Genomic DNA, 26,737 nt, shown 5'->3' on the forward strand with positions numbered 1-26,737 from the left:
ATAGAGCCGGATGTCATCTATCTTTCCTCGCATAGCCCATCCCGCATATTCAACATCTGACTGAGTAAATCCTAAAGACAGTGTGCCACCAGGTTCCATCGGGGTCGGATATGACTGGTCATATACAGTGAAGTCTGTAGTTTGACTCAAATCTTCCTTTGTCAGATAAAGACTCAGTCGTTTGGATGCATGGTTCCACACTAAAGTCAAATGGTACCATGTATTGGCCTCCACGATAAGAGATGGGAAGGTACGGAAATCTGTATTGTGATATGTGTACAGATGGATGACATCATCTTTTACAAGTGTACAGAAAACGTTGATACCATCATAAGACCTGTATGAGAAAATTGTCTGGTAAGAACTGGTCACATCATTTAGAGTGAATTTCATTTCCAGGGATACGTCTTCCGCAAAAGAGTTCAAGGACTCAATTTCAACATTTCTGCCATTAATTTCAAGACCGTTTCCTCCCCGGCTGGGAATAGGGGCCACGTCAGCTATATCCGAGCTGCTTGATTGAACCTTGTATGAATATGCAAACTCCTCCTCTAAGGCAGTCTGGGTTACTGCTGCTCCTGTTAAGGATACTCCAGATGCAGTTTTGAAATCATTGGTGGAGTTTCCGTCACATTGACCAGAGAGACCTTTGTTGTTACTACAGGTACTGGGATCAAGTTCCACTATCACAACAGGCAGCGAAGACGGAGAAATATCAATTGTGATGTTGACCTCTGTATTATCAGAACAGCCAATCTTGGTAGTGGAGCTTCTTACACAAGTAACTGAGCCCATAGGCAATCCTGATCCGATGCTCGTCTCCTTGCCATTGAAGTAAGTTTTGGTATCATCAACGTTTCCATCACCTGCGACGACCACTAGTGTGTCTGTTCCCACGGATACACTTGCCATCAATGTGGATGTTATATCTAATGTGCCAGGTGATGTTACAACGTGTAACTTCGAGATTTTCGCCTGTCCCAGTTAATGTTCCTTGAGCTAGTATATACTCTCCAGGAGATTGTACTGTTATAAGGGATCCATCAAAAGTCTTTACACCACCGCTTTCATAAAATATGCTGATATTCGATGAAGTTGTTGATCCTGCAAAGACAGCGATGCTGCAATCATCCCCTGTCCAGCCCGTGTGACACACAGAGCAGTTGGTACTAGCCTGGGCTCCTATCACACAGGTACACTCTCCAGTTGTTGCATTACACTGCCCTTTACCAAAGCAACTGTAGGATCCTCCACCTGGACATTCATACTCACAGGAAGGTCCCCAATAGCCCTCAACACATTTACAGTATCCAGTGGTATCGGTAAATATCGGCTGAAAAAAGAATATTCAGAACTTAGTTTCCAAGTAAAAATCATTTATAACAGAAATTAAAATACATCAAGTCCCAGAGCTTCTTGGTTACCGAGAAGAAGTTGTTCAAATATTTCCACCTATTTGACCTCTGTGACCTTGAATGTAGGTCAAGGTCATTCATTTGAACAAATATTGTAGCCCTTTACCCCAGCATGCTACAGACCTACTATCAAGTTTCTTGGCCTCTTTGTTACTGAGAAAAGGTCTTTTAAAGCTTTTAGCCTACTTGACCCCTGTGACCTTGAACAATCTGGGTAGCCTTTATCACAGCATGCTACTGACCCAAATATTAGGTCTCTATGCCTGCTTGGTTATTGAGATAAATTTGTTTAAATGGAAAAGTTGACGCCAGACGGATGACATTGGAATCATTTATCTAATTTTTGCCTAAGCTGAATAACATCCACACCAAGTGATAATAGTATACAAATTGCTGTGGTTGATATAGTACCTGTGAAGGTGTAAAAGGACACACTGCTGCTGCCGAGAGAGGAACATTCAAACTAGCACCAGTATTTGCCTGGGTTGTCCTTAAGTTCCAAGTGAGAACATCAGAGGCATTGAATGGTCTGTTGGAAGAAAGCAACGTTTTAGCATCAATAAATGTGGCATTTGAATACAAACTAAAACTCATGGTAGAGCTTGAAATATTTCTCATTTAAATGTTGTTACTAAAAAGATAATCAGATCAATGTGAACCTTTTGATCTTGCACTTTGAATTGGAAATATTTAAGGATTTTTTTTCCTTTTTATTCTTTTGTATCTAATCAGTCCACCATTGTTAGTTTTATCAATTAAATAATACATTGAAAAAGGCAGGAAAAACAAATAACAAATTACCCTTCAGAATAGATATAATCTGCAACAGTATTGGCTTTGAACATCGTCAGTGGTTGGTATTTGGTCATGTCTGATTTCATTAGGTAGTTTTCAGTGTCAGATGTGATGTACACATTGTGCATATTAGGGTTAATGTAGCCAAACCAGGCTGTCTTCTGTCCGTTATTCTCCAATGTGTAACAGTTAAAGACTGGCTGAACTCCAGTTGTGATATTGGTGCCGTCATACTTGTCAGCGTAGACACCCTGGCCTGTGACACATGTTATACTGCAGTGGCCAGGCCCCACGTAGTCTGTAAGAAAACAGGAGACACATTCACTCTGTACTGTAATGTATCTAGTCACAAGAATTCTGTAGGATTATGTCTCTCTTTAATTCTTCTTACTTAAATCCCCATAAAATAAAACTGAATCTACACAGTGTTCAACATTGTCTAATATCATACATATTCTGAAAAAAATATCTTTATCAAACCTGTTCTGTATAATGAAAAAATAAAATACATTGTTTCATCAAATTTATGAGTACAAGTTAGAAGTCAATGGAAAAATCATTAAAGAAGTAATCATCAATTTTCAAATCCACTGTTTTTCACTAAAAAAAAAAAAGTATTGTTGCATACTACAATACCTGGTAAATATAACTCTGCCGAATGTAATACCTATCTTAATAATACATAAAGGTCGTCATAAACTCATCTAAATGCAATTTTGTGTGGATGCTGATGATAAAAATAAGATGATTAAAACACTTTAATTTCTCATTAGCTCCTCTGTTGCTGCAAAACAATACCTAATATATAATTAGATTTTCCATACTAATTTGTTATACAAATATGATAGGACACCTATCGGTTTACATAGCTAGGACACTCACTGAGAGAACAACTGGTACAGGAGGGAAGGGCCCAGCCATCCTGACAGACATCACAGGCTTGACCAGTCCAATGACCATTCACATCATCATCATAGCATTGGCACACATCTCCGCCTAAAAGGTCAAAACAATTGATATGATCAAATGTTACAAGATTATAGCCTAAAGGAGATATCCCCAAATTAACTATTCAATACTGCTATAAAAATACACATATATTTCAATATACACATAGTACTAAACTGTGCATTGCATAATTTTTAGGGAAACTTGTTTTATCAAAAAGCTTATGTAGTGACTGTTTAGTGGAACTTAGTAATGTTATTCATTATTATATACAAGTGCAATAAATGATAAACTATTTATGCTGAGCCCATAAGTGGGATCTCAGCATGTGGTCAATTCTGCAGATTTACAAATACACAAGATCTATAAACAAGTGCAATCAATGATTGCGAAAACTCACAGGCGGCAGCAATCACACTATGCATTCATTTTTTATGTAGGTATAAGCATGTCATTTTGAAATTGTATACCACATAATATCGCTCCTAGACCTCTAATGGATGTATAAACCAAATAAGAAGGGTGTGGACTTACAAGCTTTTCAAAACTAACCCCCAAAATCTTTAAAGTGAGTTTTTGTGTCAAAAAAAGTAAGTCCACTAAATGGTAAAATGCCAATTTTTTTCTGCATGATTTTCACAGCATCACTCCTGGATCTCTAATGAATGTATAAACCAAATTAGAAGGGTGATAGGTGTATACTTTTGGACTCACCCCCAAAACTTTAAAGTGAATTTTGGTTCCAAAAAAGTCAAGTCCACAAAATGGTAAAATGCGAAAAAAACACAATTTTTTTCTGCATGATTTTGCCATAACATCGCTAATAGACCTCTAATGAATGTATAAACCAAATTAGAAGGGCATGAGGTGTATACTTTTGGACTTACAAGCTTTCCAAAAACTTACACCAAAAACTTTAAAGTGGGTTTTGGTGCCAAAAAAGTTAAGTCCACAAAATGGTAAAATGCAAAAAAAAAACACAATTTTTTTCTGCATGATTTTGCCATAACATCACTCCTAGACCTCTAATGAATGTATAAACCAATTTAGAAGGGCACGAGGTGTATACATTTGGACTTATAAGCTTTCCAAAAACTTACCCCAAAAACTTAAAAGTTTTGGGGTGGTACGCCGACGCCGGGGTGACAGCATTAGCTCTCGGTTACTCGTAACCGGTGAGCTAATAATAACTACATCATCAAAACAGAAAGAAAAATAATATGACACCTTTTCAGTTGACCAAAGTTCTCATTTTGTCCCCACTATTTTCACTGTATCATGATGTTCAGTTTAAGTTTTTGGGATGAAAACTGAATATTAATCAGCATTCTTGATATGATGCAAGGTTTTGAATCAATTTGAAATAACTTAAAAAAAGAATAACTTTATCACATAACTGGCCTTGTTACAGCCATGTCATGAAGACACATGACTGTGTAATAACACTATTATTAAATCTCAAATACTTTATGAAGTCATAATAACTCTATGACGTAATGTTACATGATTGTCTCTGCAGAGTAAAACATACTGTCCTGAGTCAAAAATCGCTTGTCTTACATATAGAAATAAGTATGAAAGTTTTTATTTATGTTCTCATCAATACAAGTTATGTGATCAACAGAATCCTTACACTTACGGCTTTTTAATATTAAATTTATTAAACTTGTTAAATAATTTGATACGCCATTTGCCTTAAGGCTCATGGCAAATCATATAATTGAAATTGTTTAATAAATTCTATTTAAGCATTGCTGTAAAAAAAAATTTTTTGTTTCAGAGGGGTATATAAAAAAATGTTTGCAAATTGTGTGAATCCGCATAGCGGATTCTTACAAAAGTTTGCAAAGTCACCAACCTGTCACAGTGGCATAGCCATGTTTACACAGTGTTCCACATGTGGTATTGTAGCCAATGTAGTCTGCCTCACATTTGTCACAGTTTGGTGATGCAAAATGTTGCAGACAAGAGGAGCAGTCCAGACTGCCAAATCCATGGTTACAGGCACAGGATGGGGCCACAGATCCTGTGGCCAAGATACAGGCACCTGGTCAAGAAAATTATGAAAGTTAGAAATTAAACAGTTGTAATTTAAAGCAAGAACAAGTAAAATCAAAGCAATGAATTCATTTTGGAAATGTATTTATTAAAGCAGATGGACCCAAATATTGACGTCATTTCGAATCTTAACACATGTGTCATTTAGAACTGTCATCTAGAGGATAATTAATCCTACTGATGAAAGAAAAGATGACTTACCATTTCCACTACAAGTAGGTGTTCCAGGGCAGATGAAGTCAGAGCAGTCAGCTCCTGTAAATCCAGCATTACAGGAACAGATGGACTCATTGTTACTTCTCATACATGTTCCATAGTTACTGCAGTCAGGTTCACCTGTTAATATAGATCAGTAAGCTATGAAGCTCCCAATATATCTATTTACATTACTATTGCCTACAAACATTGTTTTTATACAATTTTGATCAATTAATGTTAAATCAATTCTGGGATTTTCTCATGACTGAAGTGATATTACCGGTATACATTTCTTACATCAAATCTGAAGTTGTTGTTGTTTTTTATTTGTTTGGTGTTGAGCAGCTAGGTTATAGGAAAAACAACATAGAAAAACACTTGCATGATGCCAATTTAGACTTCAGCAGTAATGGCCCAGAAAGAAATTTGTGCTTAAATGCTATAAATTTGAGTGAGCTAGAGCATTCTAGTAATGAGACCTGTCATACTGAGGACATTTGAGGTCTGGTCTTACCTGGACAATCCAGGTCAGCACAGATGCTGCCCTTGAAGCCAGTTTCACAATCACAACTATTGGAGGTGGAGTTACACAATCCTTGATTGGAACACTGAATGGAACAGTCAAATCCACTGTAGCAGTCGTCACACACACATACTGTGCTGAAGGGAGACAACTCTGTCCCATGGATACAGTCTTTCTCACATTTAGGTCCAATGGAGTCATTGCAGTTTATACATTTTGGAGGCCAATAGTTGTTATAGTCACAGGTACCTGCACAATTAAAGTTCAAATTTAAATCAAATGCTTTCATGATTTTTTCCTGTATAACTCACATTGTTGCTATATACTTATGGTTAATTGCTAACTTTTAATTACATGATAAAGTGAAAATTATTTTGATCAAAATTATCAATGTTGAAAATTTGCTATGTTAAGAAGTCCTGAATGGCATTCTATGAATATTTTTTAAATTATGCTAATATCAATATGACCTTGTTTGCCCTTCAACGTAAGGTCAAGCTTGCAATCAAAACAGATATATCATGTGAAAATACAGTTCATAATAAGAAAAAGTGCAACCACTAGAATTTTTGCACTTAATTGCCTGCTAGATTATCTTTTTATTATGGAATAAAATAAAAAGATTCAAAATAAGCTACAAATAACAAAACTGCAATAACAATAACATATCACTGCAAATTATTAAGGAGTCATGATCACACTTCTATCATTTCCCAAAACTGAAACCTCAAAGTATTACCTACATTTTCATATTATAAGAGACACAATATACCAGGTACAATGTAACCACTGATCACTGTCAATCATTTATGTCGTTGTGACCTTGACCTATTCCTATTTCTCCTACCAGGCCATTTCTTACCTCTGTTGTTGCAGTCATCTGTACAGTAAACCTCTTCACAACCTGCTCCCTTGTAGTACTGGTCACATGAACATGAGCCAGCAAGACAGTTACCATGTCCAGAGCAGCTGGACCCAACTCCAGGGCATCCTGGGTCTGTACATAAGGCTCCTGTATATAACAATATATCATCAATTAATTTTACTGGCATCAAGTGACATGACATCTTTTAAATCATTAATTCAAAAAAGGAAAATTAATACAACTAAAAGGTGCTAAGAAAGTCTGTTCAACAAATTAAAATGGTGTAACTTAAAAAATAATAAAAGGCATTTGTATAATTCTTTCTGTTTTAATAACCTGAAGCACCACCTTTGTCTCTGATTACATCTTTTATTATATAAGGCATTGGCTTAAATAAGAAAGACGTGTTTCTTTGGTATATCCCTCCATGCAAATCTTAAACAACGTTGTAATAGGTCCATTGGTCTCTATACACCTACGTATCAAGAATACTCCATAGATTTTCAATTGGATTTAAATCAGGAGAATTGCCAAGCTGATCCTCTTTAGATATAAAGTTTGGCAAATTATTTCTACACCATTCCTGTGTAGCATAAGCCGTATGGGTGTGGCACCCTTCTGCTGGAAAGCTGCCCACCCGGGGTAGGGTACCTATTTCCTTTCGTCAATGGCACTGGTTATTTTCTGTCGAAATAAAGCTGGTTTCAGGTGTTTTTTAAGTGTGTTATCCCAGTAATATTGTCCATCAACAGTTTTTCCAGTAGCTAGTAGAACATTGAGTTTACTAACTTAAAGTCAATTCCACACTTCTTCTGGTCCTTGGAGCACTTTCTCTTCGCCTTCCCTCATTGGTAATTCATTTTAGCTATCTCCTGTTTTACCCTACCAAAATCCACTTTCATAGGGCGTCCTGTCCTGGCACCAGTTTTAGTCTGATACTTTCCTGTCTCCTCCACCTCCACTTCCTTACCCATCTTCAGTTTTTCGCAGAACGTTAGCCACATATTTAACATATCTGGAGTCTTAACAAAGTCATGGCCTGCATTCTTTCCTGCTCTGGAGAGAAGCATTCTGAGGAGGAACTTTTCAACAGTATAGCTGGCATTTCTAGTCTGCTACTTCCGTATTTACACGTTTCCATAGCAACCAAAGAGAGTCACACTCAAGGGAGGTAATATAGTACATAGGATGTACACTTAGTCTACTTATTTAATGGCGATTAAAATTTGGAGGCGATACATGACTTCACACCCAAATTATAAGCAAATTATAAACAAATTCATTCGCGGAACAGACTTTCATAACACCCTCTAAAAAATATAAACCTTTCCATAATAAAGTTAAATTGCCTTTAAATCTAGACAAAGTGTATTAAAAGAGCAGAATTGTATATGTCCTTTAAACCTGGCTAAAAAAAGTATCATTGAAATCTGTCAATCCCTTCTCTAGGAATAGTTTTTAAATAATTTAACAGATCTTTGTTTATCCCCTCAATTAATCATAGCTCCTAGACCACATTCTTCATTTGTAGAAACTTTATTCCTTTCGTCAAAATAAGTAAATAAAGGGAACTTACCCCACCATGCTGAATCACAGATACATGTGCCTGTTCCATTACAAGTTCCATGGCCATTACAAACACTGTCACATCCCGTTCCTGATATACAGTCATCACATTCACAGCTGAACATGTTACCACTCTGAGCAGCAGTGCCCATCTCACAGGGCAGCTCACATTGTAAGCCCATGGTCATATTGTTACAAAGACAGGTGGCATCGCTCTGACATACACCCTGATTACTACAGTCTGGCTGGCCAGGGCAGTCAACATTCTGGCAGCCCAGACCAAAAAATCCAGCCTTGCAGATGCACATAGGTGTAGGCAGAGTTTTAATACAGAACAGTTCATTGCCACTGCAGGGCATATGTCGTCCAGGACAGTCAACTTCCTCACAGTAAGTACCCCAGGCTCCTGTACTGTAGCCTGTGGAGTCTGTACAAACACAGGTCTCATTGACACAGCTTCCAACATTGCTGCAAGTGAGCTCACAGCTTGTCCCATGTTGACAGTTGCTATCACACACACAGGTGCCACTATCCATTGGAGACTGTGTGCCATTACAAGGTATATCACAGGCACTTCCCATCCAGCCCTTCTCACAGTCTGTACACACAGGCACAGTGTATGTTGTATTACAATGACCACGGTTGTTACAATTTGATGGACAATCTGGAGTTGCACAATCAGTGCCAATCCAACCTGTATTACAAGTGCAGGAACTTGTAGCTGTGTTACATGACCCGTGACCTGAACAATCCAAATTGTACAGACCTGGACAGCCATTAGTCTCACAGTATGTGCCTCGACTACTCACACACTCACAGATACCATTTGTACATGTGCCTCGATTGGAGCATTCTGTTTCACACTCAAGTCCATCAAAGCAGGGGTCACAGACACAGGTACCATTGGCCATTGAACCATTTGTACATATATACTCACAAGCAGATCCAAAGTAATTGGCATCACAGGAACAGTATGGGGTTGTTAGGGTAAGGGTATCAATACAGGTTCCCTGCCCAGTACAATTGTTGGAACATGCCCCTTTATGACAACCTATTCCAGTCCATCCTGCATCACAAATACAGCTGTGAGACCCACCACAGTTTCCATGTCCACTACAGTCTACATCATAACCTGGGCAACCATGTGTATCACACAGACTTCCCCTGTACCCATTGAATCCACAGTCACATGTTCCGTTTCCTGTACAGGAACCCTGGCCATTACATAACAAGTTGCAGGTGGTGCCACTATAGCAGGAGTCACATTCACATTCCCAGTTACCATTGGCATCCCTTACACCTACACCATGGAAGCAGTCATATTCACAGGCATCTCCCATTTTGTTGGAGGAACAGTTGAAGCATCGAGGTATTCCACCACCAGGCGGTTCCAGACACTGGGCGTCAGGGTCATTATTACAGTCATTGGGACACTCGGGTATGGCACAGGCAGGTTGTTTCCAGTTGGAGTCACACTGGCATTCTCCAGTCACCTCATTACACGATCCATGTCCCATGCAATTCTCGGGCCACCCTGGACAGCCAGGCTTGTCACATTTATCTCCCTTGAAGCCATCATTGAAGTCACAGACACATTCACCGTTGGTGTCACACAGCCCATTTCCTGAGCATTCCAGGTGACAGAATGGACCAGTGATACAAGTCTTGTTACACACACATTCTCCATTGATGTTTGTGCCATTGTAACAGGGAAGCTGACAATAGTCACCTATTCGGTCTGAATCACACATACAAGTTCCAGCAACACAGGTACCTTTATCTGTAATGATAAAAAAAACATACACAAATAAGTTTATTTCTATAACAGTCACCTAATTTACAAGGTTTACCATCTTATTAAAATTAGTCTTGTGATTTCCGCTCCTCTACCATACTATAAGATACACTGCAATATAATTGCAGTAAGATACACTGAAATTATTGCAGTGTAACATAGAGAAGCCATAATTACTAGTCTAATTTTAATAAGATTGCAAGGTTTAAGAATTATTACTTAAATTTACCTGTAATCAGTGATGTCAGATATCTATTTTAATGAGTATATAACAAAGAATCTGAAAAGAATGTGTTACCTGAACATTCTGGGGTCCCTGGACAGCTGGGTTCTGAACAGTCATATCCCTTAAAGCCTGGGAAACAGGTGCACTCTTGGAGAACAGAATTACAGCTGCCCTGTTGGTTACAGGCTCCATCAGCACCAGGACAGCCCTTCTCCTCACACAAGCTACCCACATAGGCATTCCCTTGAATCATTGGAAATAATTAATCATTGTGCTAGAAAATCAGTAAAACTTGGTAGCTATTTTTGAAAAGTCTTTACAAGTAGAATGTATGAACACGAAGACTGCAAGGCAGAATAATATGTGCTTGTCGAATGCCATATTTTGTTATTGTGCCAACAAGAAAATCACAAAAATAATGTGCGATGATCTCTGAAAAGTCTTCGCAACTAGCAAAAGAAGAGATATGCCATTTCCTTCTGAATGCTAAAAGAGGTATCAATGTCTTAGCACTAAATGTTAATTCATAAGGCAAACAGATTTCATAGTTGCATGCTTGAACAATATGTTAAATTCTACATGGTAAAAAAGTACTGTAACTTGCAGGAACCCATCAATCTGTGACATAATAACAGTACATTGTGACATTACCATTTCTGTGATTGTTTATTGGCCTGAATGAAATTACCATTACAGACATAAACAATATTTAGTGTCAACAAATGATCATTAAGCTTTTCCCCTTTAATTAACATAACACTCATCAGGTGTAAACTTACCTGGTAGTCTGGTGCAATTGCAAACTCCATTGTCACAGACTCCTTTGCCAGAACACTCCAGGTCACAACCTGCCCCAGTATAGCAGGGATCACACGTACAACGAATATTGTCAGTTTTGTTGCCATGGACACATGGCTTACTACAATCAAATGTCATCCAATCCTACAGGGGAAAAAAATGATTATTAGTTATTTAATCAAGTTACAGTCCAACTGTGCAACAATATACTTAAAAAAATCATAGCAATTTGTTTCAAGTTCTTCACACATTTGAAATCCATGACAAAGAGTCACCATAGCAATTTAAACAAATATTCATCATTGATCCCAGAAAGGAGAATGACAAGTATTGTTAGTGAAAATCTAATTATTGTTTAAGTTATTTTACCATATTTAACTAACGGTATGTGATCTTGAAAGTCTGTCAAGGTCTGCTTATCATTATAATGTAATTATATTAAAACTTTTATCCAAGCCTCAGAAAATTACTTTGTTAACAGAACCATTTCAAATAAACACTTAATCATAATTTATCTGGTAGGATATTGCAGCAAAACAAAAGTTGTCAAAAGACAACATAGCTTGCGGATTTATAGGTAAGTCAAAGGTCATGGTCAAAGTCAGCAAGTACACAAATGTAGTACCAACAGAATGGTCTTGTTACAAGGAACACATGTCCAATATGAAAGCCGTGTCTCGTACGGTTAATATACTGTGTCAAAGGTTTAAGTTTTTTTTAATGGTCAAAGGCCAAGGTCAAGGTCAACAGGTCAACAAATGTAGTACCAATTGAAAGGTCCATAATTAAGCTGTATTCTCAATAGTATTGACACAACACTGTATCATAAAAACTTTAACCTAGTTCCCTACGGACAAAGACAACGGGTTATAGCAATAGCTCCACTTGACCTCTTCCCAGAGAGTTAAAAACTATAAAGGATTTCAGGAACTTACCTCGTAGCAGACACACTCCGGCACTACTACATCTGTGGTGTTACAGATTCCATTCTGTGTACAGTTATTCGGACAGTCAGCCTCATCACATGCAGCGCCAGTCCACCCTATATTTTAAGAAAATTTGATTAAACTAGAACTGTCGCCAGGATGGCTGACTAATACCCCCGCAATCTGCATGAGTCAATGGTGAATTGGAACTGTTAATTAGAGGCTAACTAAGATAACTCGTGCATGCCGATATTTCTGAAATTTGTTTAAATCAGTCAACAGGTTTTGGAAGAGTTGTCTGGACATTAAAACCCTGTTTACAGTGACCAGTTACCATAGCAACCATAATTTTGAGAAAAATAAAGTGAGATGCACATCTATACTTAATCATTAGTATTTGTGTGAAGTTCATTGAAATTCGTCCTTCGGTTTAGGAGGAATTGTCCGGACAAACTTAAAGTTATGGTTCTTATCAGAAAACCTGTTCTTAAGTGACCAGTTGCAATAGCAACCATAATTTTGAGAAAAAGAAAGTGGCATGCACATCTACACATGGTCCTCTATATTTGTGTGAAGTTTCATTGAAATCGGCCCTTCGGTTTAGGAGGAGTTGTCCGGGCAATCTTAAAATTATGGTTCTTATCTGAAAATCTGTTTATACTATAGTGACCAGCTGCCATAGCAACCTGATTCAAGCATACCTCCCTAACTTCGTTGTGGGGGGTTTAAAAAGTGTTACGTTTGTAATGATAGCAGCTTTCTTTTTATGAAGCTCTCCATGTGCAGGAAAATTTTCTGAATACAGGCTAGTCAAAATGGTATTTTTTGACTGAGTTTTGAAATATTTAAGTTAATCTAATGGAACCTTTTTGGCCCCACCCACCAGCCCAGGGGGTCAGTCAGGGCTAGCATGTGCATACTGTCGAGCTGTCATCCTATGCTGATAATGTTAACAAAGTTAGAATGAATTTCGATAGAAATCAAACAAATGATAGTCAAAATTGTGATTTCCTAAATATAAACTATAGCTAAATTTACCCCCTCCCCAAGGACAAATGCAAGACACCAGGGTCATGAACTTCACAATTTTGGTAAAGCACCTTAAGACCCTTCCAGATATGAAGGGTATTTGATTCTACCTTATTTGAGGTTTTAGAAGATTTTTTTTTAAATTAAAGTTAATTTGACCCTTTTTGGCCCCGCCCATAAGCCCCTGGGGGTCAGTCAGTGCCATTTTACATGTAGTTTACAACAGGCATCCCATACTGATAATTCTTAACAAGTTTGTATTATTTCCAATGGCAATGGGAACAAATGATGCTCAAAAATGTGATTTCCCTATATAAACTAGAGTAAACTTTACCACCTCCCTAGGGGGAAACATGAGACCCCAGGGTCATGAAATTCACAAATTTTGGTAAAGGACCTTACTACCTTTCTATCTGTAGCCCCTAGGGGTTCCGGACCATATAAACCTTCCTGCCAATTTCATTGAGTTTGGTCCAGCGGTTTTGGAGAAGTCGAAAATAGAAATTGTTTACGGACAGATGACGCACAACGAAGGACAAAAGGCGGTTTGAAAAGGTCATTTGAGACTTCATCTCAGGTGACCTTCAAATGGATAAGGGGAGTTTTTACACTTGATGAAACTGATTAACTTAGATAAATTTTGTTAAAATGCATAAATGCAAATTGCTACAAAACCATATTTTTTCAGTTGTGATAGATGGTGACAAACCTGGGAAGCAGGTACACTCATGATTGGCACTGTTGCACTCTCCATGTTGTGAGCAGTCATACTTTGTTCCTGGACAGCCTGGGACTTCACACAATGAGCCTCTCCAGCTTGTGTCACATTCACATACATCTGCCACACACTGTCCGTTTCCTGCACATTCGCTGTTGCAGCCTTTGCCAAAGTAACAAGGGTCACACTCACAAAAACCACTATTAGGTGGATTCTGTGTACCATTGACACAAGGGTCATCACACGCTGGTCCCATCCATCCCACTTCACAATTCATACACTTAGGTGGGTCAAAGTTTGTGTCACAGGTTCCACGGCCCATACAGTCTGGACTTCCAGGACAGTCAGGGACCTCACACCCTGATCCTGTCCAGCCTGCGTTACAGGTACATATATGTGTGGCAGTGTTACAGTCACCGTGTCCAGTACAGTCCTCACCAATTCCTGGACATCCAGGCATCTCACAGACAACTCCACGCCAGTTTACATCACAGTTACACATGGTGCCATTGAAGGACCCATGCAGGGAGCACTCAGCATCACACTCAATTCCTACCCAGCCTGGATCACATGTACAGTTATCACTGAATGTTGGGAAGATGGTCCCGTGGTCACACACCAGACCGCAGTCAGCACCAAAGTACGGACTTGTACACCTGATAACATATACATAGTTTCTTAAAGTTACAGGTTTAATAATTCACATCACACTTATATAACAATTAAGTCTGTCATACAAATGAACAGTTGAAATTCCAGTGAATGGTTTCTTGAAAAGGGAAGAGATCAAGATTGATCTATCGAAGATTATGTCATGGAATTATAAGTAAGAAGTACGGATGTCATAATCACATTTGACTTCATACAGAAATAGTTTTTTGACACCGGACAATCATTATTAAATGATAATTTCCTAAACAAGTATATAAGAAGACCTAATGTGCCTGAATCATTTGTATGTCCTTCAAAATAGATGAAGGTATTCTGCTCATTAGCACAATATCCTATGAAAGCAGAATATCAACAAGACTCAGATTTATAGAAACAAGATACACAGAGACTCAAAGATATATGTGACTATTTGACTATATACTTACATGCACTCGGGAGGGTCGAGAGTAGAATTACAGGAGCCATGTCTGTTACAGTCAGGTGTCCCCGGACAGTCAGCATCCTCACAACCGATGTTCATCCAGCCAGGTTTACAGTCACAAAGGTGCAAAGCATTGTTACAAGTTCCTAGAATAAATGCATCATAACATATGTAATGGAAATTGTGATTTTTATCGTAATATAATCCTGACAGGCCAACACATGACAAAGCATGTGGCTTATATCTTAATAATACATCTATCCTTTAATAAATTCCTAAAACCAAAACATGACTCAAAACACGCTTTCCACATAAGATGTCAGTATAAGAACTGTTTTGATCCTATGATAATCTTTTATACTACAGGACTTTAAGAGGTCAGTCATGACTTACTACAGGACAATGAAGTGGATGGACAAATTCCAGGCATAATTATGGTACATCAGGTCACATACATTTCAGATTCACCTCCTTACCAACATGTTCCCTTCCTTGATAGTATTTCTAGGTCAAGTGGTATTGTAAATTCTGTATATTTTTCAAAGCCAAAAAAAAGTTTCCATGAAAAATCATTTCAATAATCTAGTTCAGCAGAAATATTTCTGTAATCTTTTGAATTTTGAAAAAAGCTGCATACCTCTGTTGGAACAGTCAAGGTTGAAAAGTCCAGGACAACCTGGAATGTCACACAGGGGTCCCTTCCAACCAGTGACATAGTCACACACACAGGCTCCACCTGTAATTACTCCGTTGCCAGAGCACTCAGAGTCACACCCAACACCTGCAAATCCAGTATCGCAAACACATGTTCCTGCATTCATGGGGGTCTCAGTGCCGTTGACACATGGCTCGTCACAACCTACGCCCATCCAGGGACCTGTGCAGTTGATACATCTTGGAGTGTTCAGTGTGTCATCACAATGGCCCCGACCTTGGCAATCAGGCTCTCCCTGGCAGTCTGCTATGTGACATGCAGCACCTTTCCATGCAGCATCACATTCACAAATGTGGTCGAAGCTGTTACATGTACCATGATTGCTGCACTCCTCCAGGGTGACGGGATGTCTTGGACAGCCTGGTATTTCACACAGGGTGCCAGCCCAGCCACTGAATGGATCACAGTAGCAGTCATAGTTGACATCACACGTGCCATGCTCTGAACACTGGATGTTACAACCTAAGCCATGGTAACAGGTGCTGTTGCAGGTACAGTTAGTGTTGTCAGCATTGGGTGTACCGTGAACACAGGGATCGTCACATGCCGGTCCCATCCATCCAACATCACAGTCAGTACAGCGTGGAGGCTCATATGCTGTGTTACAGGTACCCCTACCATTACAGTTGATGTCACCAGGGCAGTCAGGGTTCTCACATTCTGAACCTAAAACATTACAAAACAAATTCCTTTAATAACTATACTGTTGGAAACAGCCCTTTTCTCTAAATCAATGGTCAAAAGTTCAGGTGTTACATTTAAAAAATGTGTCAATTATAATACTGCATGTATGTAGTGTGAATTGATCTTAAAATTATTTGAAATTATGATAAAGAAGTGAAATGTACTTTCTGATTTTCGGTTTATTAAAAATAAACAAAATAAACATTTTCTTGCAAATGAAGGTAAAATAATCATTATTTTAAAACCCAAATGGTGCCTTTTAGTGATCACAATATAATTGGTTAAATGCACATATTGTAATAAGCAAAATTAATTAATTTTAAACATGATAATGATTTTTTTAAGAAAAAAATAATACCTTCCCATCCAGGATCACAGAAGCATGTCTGACTGGCTGCATGACAAGTCCCATGTCCAGAACAGGGTATGTTGTTGAGGCCACCACACGATTTGATGGTACATTTAGCACCATACCATCCTGACTGACAGATACAGGCAGTGCCGTTACAACTTCCGTGTCCATTACATTCTGATTCACAGTACTCTCCCAGGTGGCAGGCATCACATAGACAGGCATCTGCATCACAGGTGCCATGACCACTGCAAAGGGACGAACAGTCACTTCCATGGTAACAGGCATTACAGAGGCAGGATCCACAGGTGGTACAATGTCCTTGTCCACTACAAGTGGTATTGTCATCACATGTACTCTCACAGTGAAAGCCTATATAGCCATGATCACACACACAGATACCATCACTGTTACATGTGCCATGTGATCCACACTCGCAGCTGTATTGGCAGTCATTACCATAGTAGCCTGAATCGCATGTGCAGATTCCAGCTGAGCCATTTCCGTGACCACTACATTGGTCGTCATGGTGATCACAGAGGGAACCAACACCACCAGAGCCTCCGCCTCCAGAGTCACGGTTATAGTAGAGCACCTTTTGGGTATAATTGCCTGTGACAGTTCTGATTCGTCCACCAGCTCCACCACCTCCTCCGTGGTAACAACAGCATCCACCATGCCAGCAACTTGACTGACAGTATGATCCTGTGGACCCGCCATCAGCATCGATAGACCCCCAGCCTTCTATGATATTGCTGTCAATCCAGATAGACCCTCCACTGCCTCCACCAGCTGCATTGGTCCCCGACCCACCATTGCTGGACATAGCACCTTCAATGAAAGCGGCATGACTAGCAATGACACGTATAGCAGAGCCACCAGTACCACCAGTTCCTGACACAGAGTTACCACCTCCACTTCCTGCAAGCCATGGCGTACAAGCATTACTATATGCTGCTCCCCCCACACAGGAACCACTACAGGAACAGCCACATGAAGCACTGCCTCCTATGCCACCATGACCAGCACCTGTACCAGGGCCACATGTCCTGCCATATCCAGTTCCACTGCCAGCCTCATATCCAAACTCATTGCCATTCAATGTTGAGTCTTTTTCCATATCAAACACACCAGCGATGAATTCTACACCTCCCTCAACTTCCACCTTAGCAGAGTCTTCAAGATGAATATGATAAGCCCGGAATGACAATCCAGAGGCTGTTGTCTTGTCATCATCAGTTAACTTAAGAAGTCCACCATCCATAACCGTGACAGTGTAGAAATTGAACTCGGAGTTTAGCGTGATACTGGTTGAGCAGATGCTGTATCCAGTTTTGATAATGTTGGACACTCCTCTAGTGTACAAGTGCTCCACTCCAATGAGTCCACCCTCTGCAGTCAATGTTTCCTCAACAAACAGGGTCGGAGGCATGATAGCTTTGGACCCAGCAACAACATGTAAATTGGCTTTCAAGTGGGCACGCTCTTCTTGATTCATTTCAACCTCGTTTTCCAAGTAAAGTAAACCGGATCCACCATGCAAGTAGCTGACCAAAACATTGGACTGAAAGAAACATAAGATATTACCTATATAGCTAAATTATTAAATACACTTCAATACTTCTTATATGAGTTTATGCTAAATAATTACACTGAACAACTTTTCATAATTCATCAAGAAGTCCATTTCTGTTCAGCATTATTCTCAACATTCAAAATTTGACAATTTAAAAAAAGGTCAAATAACTTATCACAAAACAGCTAATTGTCAAATGCATCCCCCAAACATCAACATCAATTTTTTTCCTGGAAATAACATCTTAATTGGCAGCTCCAGCCCATTATAAGCACAATGGGAAGATAATCAATGGAAATGCTGAGTCAATTATCAGGTTTATCTCTTTGAAGATTTACAGTAAAATTGTAATTCAAGCTGACAGATACGTTATGATGTCTTTGAGATATAATGACTGAAAAATAGCAGTTTTTATGGACAAAATCTTTCATGTATATAGGAGATTACAATTACCTGTGACAGTCGTACACAAGCTCTGTTCTGTAAGTACAATGTATGTAGGACTGTTGAGTTGACGTAGGTTGGGAAGGAACAGGACAGGAGCGTTCCTCGGTTCTGGTTGTCTATCCACAGATACCGGGATACCGTGTCTCCAATGGTAGATTTGATAAACACTGTTCCAGGTCCACCATGCTGATTGGTTGAGCCACCATTGCTTGCAAGGCCGCCTTGTGCTACCAATGATCCGCGGAAATTTGGCAGTTCATTCAGGTTAACAGCTATCCTTCCACCAGATCCAGCACCATTTTCTGAATAACATTAAAGTTTTCAATTAATCAAGGTATATATTCTATTATAGACACCTAGAAATTAAGTAGAACTTTTGTTTTTAGAAAGTCTTGTCCAAAATAATATAAGAAAAACATGTACAGTTAATCACAGAATTTTTTTACTTGAATTTTTTTAAGTTACTTACGATAGTAGCTGTGATTACCGGAGTAGTAACCCTCGTAGGATTTGCCTCCATTGACAGAGATGGTGCCATAGCCCTGAAGCTTGTTGGAAGTTATAAGGATGCTACCTCCTGCTCCTGATCCAGCATACATTGTACTTGTACCATCTAATCCATTACTCTCAATGGTCCCTTCAATGCTGAAGGCCTGCAAGTGAAAATAAAATAACAATGTTTTTATAAATATAATCAAAAGTCATGTTCCTCATTTGCTTCAAAAGACATCATTGACATCCTTCAATATTGCTTGTACAAAAACAATACTTAGATCCTTCAATGCTGATTACTGAGTGATAAAACTGACATCTGTCAATGTTCATCTAACATCAATCAAATGTAAATTACACACAGACGATGAGAGATATTGTAAGTTACCTGTCCAACATTGATGGATATGTGACTGCCACCAGCAGTTCCAGAACTACCACCACCTCCACTTCCAGGATCAGTAGTCATCATCTCTTCACCATAGTAAGCACCACCTGCTGCATTGGATTCACTGGTGCCACCTAGTGTCAACATAGGAAAGTAATTATAGGAACCATATACAGTATTTGACCTAATAAGGGCGCGGGTAATTGACAGTGGGGGCGCTCTTATTAAGATTAGTTATTCTGAAGTTTTATGAAACAGACTATACCTTATAGCAGAATACCCAAGGCTGTGGAAACGGTAAAATATTCAGTCATAAAAATATTGCAGATGAAGATATCTATTCATTATCATATATGAAGCTTAAACATCACTTGAATATTCCTGTAAACTTGTAAACCATGCCAGCTGATTGTTAGACCAGAGAACGTGTGTTCCACCATTTATGTTCAAATAGAACTCTTTTGTGTTCTATTTATAGACACAGGTGATTTCCCAGATCATATCAGACATCGTTTTCTTTGACCTAATAATTGATTTACAATGTCTTTTACTAGCTTTCTGTTCTTAACAAAAGTTATTTATCAACAAGAATGAAGTCTTTTACTTTATCTTCAAATAAATGTGGTAAGTCATTATTTGTATGTGTGTTAGTTTCGGGTGCTCACTGACATGTCATCTGTAGGAATAGACAAAATGTGGTGAAAACTTGTGTTCCAGTTACTTAATTTGCTGAAGAAAATTGAAAACATAAAGTAGCAAAACATTTCACATGAATTATTACTTTTGAACACCATTTTGACACTCAGTCAAAGATTAATTTCCTTAAGAAAGGTAGGAGCGTCCTTATTAGGGCAGGCGCCCTTATTAGGTCAAATACGGTATATATAATTCCTTGTGCCAAATTTTAATGAAATTCAGGGCACCACATAGTGGTTATTTTTAAAGAAATACCAGTACTTAGATTACTTATAATTATTGATTATTTCTGAAATATAATAAATTTTAGGTAACTCACTATAGATTGCAGCTTGTTTTTAAGTTAACTGTATTTTTGATAACTAAAACTAAAATATTTAAATTATTACTTGTGGGGTATAGTATTTCACAAAACCTCACTATTTAGATTTTAACTTGCTGAACACTGTATTTGACGAAAACTTCACTGACATAATTATAGTTTCGTATTTAATTGCAAGTGCTAATCATTTGAGAATTCAATCACACATTTGCTATAACAATTGTAGAATCTTGAATTTAATTGCTTCTGTCGTGATATGTGAAGCTGTTACCTCTGCTGGCGTGACCTCCTCCAGATCCATCATAGCTGCCCTGTGTTCCAGCTCCTGTTCCTGTATTTTTAGTAAATCCGAAACCACTTCCTGTTATCAGACCATTGTTCTCTACTATGAGGTTTGTGCTGTTCAACATGACTTGTAGGGTCTCCAAAGATACAGTTCCTCCATTTTTGATGGTTAGGTCTCCTGTAGCAATCTCTGGAAACAAAGGATCCAAGGACACTGTCAGTTTACCTAGATTGTTGACACTAAGTGTGCCAATTGAGATGTCGCCTGGAGTGTAGGAAGAACTACCCCGAGTGTTAAGGTAGGACAGTTGCAGAGACCGAATATCCCTTGTATGGGCATCGTCTTGTAGAATCAATTCAGCATTTCTTTCAATTGTAAGGGTTTCTACACCTATCAAGGTTCCCCCTAAAATGACTTTGTCTGTTGTCACATAAACTTCTGTGGGTAAGACAAGTTCGCCATAAGTATCTACATGAAAGCCGCAAGGAGCATCCAAATAGGTGTGAGTGGAAGCCACAAAGTCAACTATAACTTGTTGTTTACTCTGCACCCTGACAAAGCCCTGTTTGTTACCAGTCAACTCCTTAATGATCACTGTGACGTTGTCTGCATTAGATGGATGGTAAAAATGAACATAAGAGTGCCCCTCCACCTGAACTTCATCAAACTCATAATATACTGTAGCGTTTTCCATCACCATTGCCGGTTGTTCTGTCAGCAGATCTGCGTTATCTACAGTAAGTTTGGAATGTTCTGGCTTCAGAGTTGTGACATTAAGGCGTGGGTTATACTTAAGCTCCCTGTACGTAGGACCACGGCTTGACTCATACTTGTAGATAGTACCTGGCCCTCCATCACAAGCTACATTTGAGGAACTTGTACCACGACTTCCACCTTTGGCACTGTATGCACCACCATAGAGATTGACAGCATCAACAAGCATAGCTATACGTCCACCACCTCCACCACATCCTGAAGCATATCCATCCCCACCACTGGCATCAAACAAGCCATGACCAGACACATTGAAGGCTTCTACCATTATAGAACCTCCACTTCCTCCACCAGAGTGACCTGAAGTGGGTGTGGCACCGTTGGCTTTCACATCCCCATCAACATGGAGAAGACTTCCGATCTTGAAGTTGATAAATCCACCACCTGATCCTCCATATGATCCTCCACCTCCACTTCCCAGTTCCTTGGGAGTAAAGACAGATCCATATGTATTTCCAGATTGTCCACCGCCGACACCACCGTGACTGCCACCATAAGTGGAGGATGGTACAGCACCATTTCCTGTTTGTGCTGGATGACCTCTTCCTCTTAGATCAAACAGACTCTCAGACTCAATATCTGCATTTCCTGCTACCAATGTACCATAGTTCATCAAAAGCTCACCCTTATATTTCAGGTCCACCCTTCCAAAATCCAAATTGAACAGATCGTTTGCTATATGTCTAAATTCTATACTGCCATAGGAGTTGATCTTCATGGAGGGGAGAGAGAAATTTCCTGGTGTTGTAATGTCGGTTCTAATTCCGCTGGATAGTTGGGCTGTCTGAGCTGTGGCAAACACAGACACTGCTCCATTGTCTTCAATGTACAGATGATGTACACCAACCAACAAACCCAACAGATTTGTACGAACACCATGCATATGTACCTCTGTTGGCATGATAATTGTTGCTCCATGGTCGATGTAGTAACTGACAGGAGCTTCTGTAACATTAGACTCAGACTCCACATACTCCATCAACACAGTCTGGTTTTCTCTCATGTGGATCTGCCCAGTCTTGTCCCCAAGGCCTTTGTGAATGGTCACAGTGACTTCAGAGTCTAATGGATGGTAGATCTGTACTATGGATGCCCCGGTCACTTCTACCTCATCAAACTCATAAGTAATTGTTTCATTTTCCATGACAAGAGTGGCACCAGGAACAAGATTACCAATGTTGTCCATGTGCAGGTACCTGTGATCTACCTGGAAGTATGTGGTATTTGTACCAGGCATGTACTTCAGTATTCTGTACTCTAGTGGACGCATGTTGTTCTCAACAAATGTGGTTCCAGCTGGTGCCCCAGAGGCAGAACTTGCACCAGTACCTCCATGGTTGGTGTACTTTCCTCCATAAGTGTATCTATATTGACAATGGATTCCCACTCGACCTCCTGCGGCTCCAGCACCAGAACCAACCCCATTGCCACCTGCTACATTGATCTCACCATGGCCAGTAAAGTTGGTTGTCTTTACAAGAAGACTACCACCTGATCCACCACCAGCGTTTGATCCCTGACCATCATTTCCTTGTAAAGCAAGCATCCCATTGAGTTCAAAGTGAACAGCAACGTCCCACAACAACCGACCTCCTCCATTTCCTCCTGTACCTTGACCATTGCCTCCACCACTACCAAGCTCATTCGGAGAGTAAACAGAACCATAAGGATGTGTAGCCTGCGACTGGTCAGAACAACCTCCATAGCCACCATGACTAGCACCACAGCCAACAGAACCAACAGTTCGTCCTGCCCCTGGCCCATTCTCCGGTGTATTTCCATGTCCATTCAGGTGGAATGTTCCTTGACTTTCTATCTCTGCAAATCCTGATTCTAATTCTGCATCATTCATATACAATTCACCTTGGTAGCGCACTTCAACCTTTCCTGCCTCTAGATGCATAATGTCAGAGATTTTTGAGAAACCCACCAAACCACCTTGTTTAACAGTAACTGTTCCGAACGAGAAGTAGCTGGGCTCTTGTATATTAACTTTGGCTCCATTCTTTAGATTGGCAGTGTTAGCAGTTGACATGAATTCTACAAAAGCATCCCTTTCAATATTCAGATCTAGAACACCAGTCACCTCTCCTGCTATTGTGCTGTTTGTACCTTGTACATGAACCTCCTCAGGGAAGATGATTTCACTATACTGTTCAATGATAAAGCTACACACAGCCTCAGTTCTGTTCAAAATTGATTCAACATATTCCACATATACATGCTGATTAGATCGGGTGTGGAGCTGGCCTGTTTTGTCACCAAGGAACTTGTGTCCGATTACAGTGACATTTCTGTCGGTAGTGTTTGGGATGATAGATCATCATTCTTGAACTTCCTGTCAGGTCAATTTCATTAAACTCATAGTCATAAGTGTCATTAGCCATGAGAAGAGTTGGTGCGGGACTATATTTGAGCAAGTTATCAGAGTGGACGTACTTGTGATCTACTTCCATAAAAGTAGTATTGTGTACCTTGTCATATTTCTTTAACCTGTACTCCAGCTCACGGAGGTTCTCCTCCCTATAAGACGTTCCTGCTGCACCTGTGTGTGCCTGTTTTTGTGAAGCTCCACCATCACCCCCATAGTTGTCGAATGCTCCTCCATATTGATATCTCCACTGACAGTGAATGCCAATTCGTCCACCAGATCCTCCGCCTCCTGAACCAACACCATTGCCACCCTTTACAGATATGGCTCCATGTCCAGACATATTCATCGTTTTTATCAATACGCTCCCACCACTGCCACCACCAGCGTTCCCACCTACTCCATCGGCTCCATTGAGAGACAACACACCGTTCAGCTCCAGAAGGTCACCAATCTCCCACAGAAGGAATCCTCCACCCGAGCCTCCTTGACCGCCGCCATTACCACCACCACTTCCTGAAAATTCTTCAGTCGCCAACAAAACACCATTTCCAGGTGAAAAGACAGAGTTGAAAGGCTCACCACCATAGTCTGGTGCAGGGCAGCCACCCCAACCTCCATGGCCAGCACCACAACCAATACCACTCTTTGTGGTCCCTTTACCATAACCCTTCTCAGGTCCATTCCCTCTCTCATCCATGGAAAGTATGGCCTCGCTCTCAACATGAGCATAGCTGGAGAAAATATTGGCAAAGTTCATATAAAATAGACCTTGATGCTTGACTAGGAATTCAGCACTTGTCAAAGTCATTGAAGTTGTGATATGTTGGAATTCTGCTACAGACAATCTGCCTACATGGAATATAGGGAACTCGTAGTTACCAGGGTCAGTCATGGTGATGTATTGACCATTCTCAATCTTGGCAGTGTGACCAGTGGAGTAGAAAAGAACATCAGCTCCTCTACGTACCATGAACTTCTCAATCCCGGTCACAAGTCCAGCAAAGAATGATCTTGACCCAAACATGTTAGTCCATTCTGGGAACAAAGTTTCAGATCCACTGTCACATTTGAAGCTGCATGGGGCATACGTTTCATTAGTGAGAGATTCCACAACTTCCACATACAGTGTCTGGTTTTCACGAATATTAATGAGGCCTGTGTTGTCTCCATAAAGTCGGTGAACAATTACAGTGACATTTGGCGACACCAGACGGATCTGCATACCCAATCTGTAAATTAGAGTGACCTCGCAATTCAAGTTCATCATAAGTGTATGCAGCTTGTTGCTTTTCCTCAATAACTGTGTAGATCCATGGAATTCCATGATTTGCATAGAGCTCTTTATCAGTATCAAAGTTATCAACTAGCACACGTTTGTGTGTCGCAGTTTTGATGTATGTATTAGTAGCTGCATCATACTTAATCTCTGCATACTGCGGCCCTCGGTTGTTTTCCTGGATATAAACTGTGCCCGAGGCTCCTGCCGGATATGTTCCTGATCCGAAGCCACCTCCAGTAGTTATCAAACCTGTAAACTTATTGGCAAAGTCAATGTGAATGGAAACTCTCCCACCCTGCACCACCCCCGCCATTACCAGTGCCAGATGCACTTCCACCAGCTGCATTGACTAAACCATATCCAGTAAAATTCAGTGTTTTATGAAAAGTCCACCTCCACTTCCTCCTCCTGCACCGTTCCCAGATCCAGACTGGCCTGCGATGGATAGCTCACCATCAATCCACAAGTTTTTACCATTATTCCACACCATGTATCCTCCCCCTCTGCCTCCAGTACCTAAACCATTTCCTCCACCACTTCCTGGCTCCAGTGCTTGCATTGTTGAATCATATGGTTCTCCACCAGTTTCTGGGTAGGGGGCGCCACCATGGCCGCCATGGGCAGCCCCAGAACCAGAGTTACTCACAGTGGTGCCCTTACCAGGTCCTAATTCTGCTTTATACCCTTCATATGCCAGACTGAGTTTAGCCAGACTTTCTATCACGCCTATATCTGATACAATCATTCCTGTGTTCATCCACATCAAGCCCTCATACTGTATCAGCAGTTTCGTGATGGTGATGACCAGATTTGTTTGAGTTTCTTGTAGGAAAGCCTGTGAGCCTCTCTGTATCTTGAACTCTGTTAGACTGATGTTGCCAGGCGTAGTGACATGCGTGAACTTTCCAGCTTCGATCAGTGCTGTTCTGGCTGTAGAATAAAACACTGTATTTGCTCCATCAGCAATGGTGAGATTCTGGACATTGGTCATGAGTCCTTTCATTTCTGATCGTGTTCCTAACATGATGACTGTGGATGGCAGACGTATCTCGGCATTGGGTTCCACATTGAAACTCACTGGAGCAACAGTATAGCCTGCTGTGGACTCCACATATTCCACATGAACTTTCTGTTGTGATTTCAAATACATGAGGCCTGTTTGATCGCCTTCAAAGTCATGGACGATGAGTTCTGATGTATCTCCATGTATCTCAAGCACTGCATGGTTATTGGCTTCCAACTGATCAAACTCAAATTCTGCAGAAACCCCTCCTTCCGCCATGATGACAGATGACAGCAGATGGTTCCTATTATCATTGTCAATAATAAGCTTTCGGAACCCATCCTTGTATACTATTGTCCCATTAGTGCTGTTGAGCACCTCTCTACCTGTCAAACC

The 26,737-nt window shown here is 40.0% G+C and overlaps 1 protein-coding gene across 1 annotated transcript; it reads right to left on the minus strand.

Annotated features, from left to right (window-relative positions):
• Nucleotides 1-738: 738 nt before the first annotated feature.
• On the minus strand, nt 739-25,684 carry LOC117331103. Its single transcript, XM_033889698.1, has 22 exons — nt 25,284-25,684; nt 24,125-25,132; nt 20,897-23,979; nt 19,608-19,741; nt 19,197-19,380; nt 18,734-19,029; nt 16,711-18,268; nt 15,591-16,334; nt 14,958-15,099; nt 13,852-14,516; nt 12,123-12,229; nt 11,169-11,331; nt 10,462-10,632; nt 8,379-10,148; nt 6,800-6,949; nt 5,929-6,186; nt 5,418-5,552; nt 5,017-5,205; nt 3,093-3,206; nt 2,217-2,508; nt 1,827-1,944; nt 739-1,333 (listed from the first exon to the last, which is right to left on the minus strand). Exons 1-22 carry the CDS (start codon nt 25,682-25,684, stop codon nt 863-865), a joined length of 12,153 nt encoding a protein of 4,050 aa, XP_033745589.1. The 3' UTR covers nt 739-862.
• Nucleotides 25,685-26,737: the final 1,053 nt, after the last annotated feature.

The sequence above is a fragment of the Pecten maximus genome, chromosome 7, assembly GCF_902652985.1.
Source record: "Pecten maximus chromosome 7, xPecMax1.1, whole genome shotgun sequence".
Taxonomy (NCBI): domain Eukaryota; kingdom Metazoa; phylum Mollusca; class Bivalvia; order Pectinida; family Pectinidae; genus Pecten; species Pecten maximus.

What these genes read in the sequence shown, in the direction of transcription:
- LOC117331103 (XM_033889698.1), bottom strand. Translation starts at nt 25,684, where the DNA reads ATGCAGCTGGTGGAAGTGCATCTGGCACTGGTAATGGCGGGGGTGGTG. An exon ending in TGAGTGTACCTGCTTCCCAG is followed by an intron (nt 12,230 to 13,851) that starts GTTTGTCACCAT and finishes CTTAAAATATAG; the next exon opens with GGTGGACTGGCGCTGCATGT. An exon ending in GTCCTTTTACACCTTCACAG is followed by an intron (nt 1,334 to 1,826) that starts GTACTATATCAA and finishes TTCTTTTTTCAG; the next exon opens with CCGATATTTACCGATACCAC.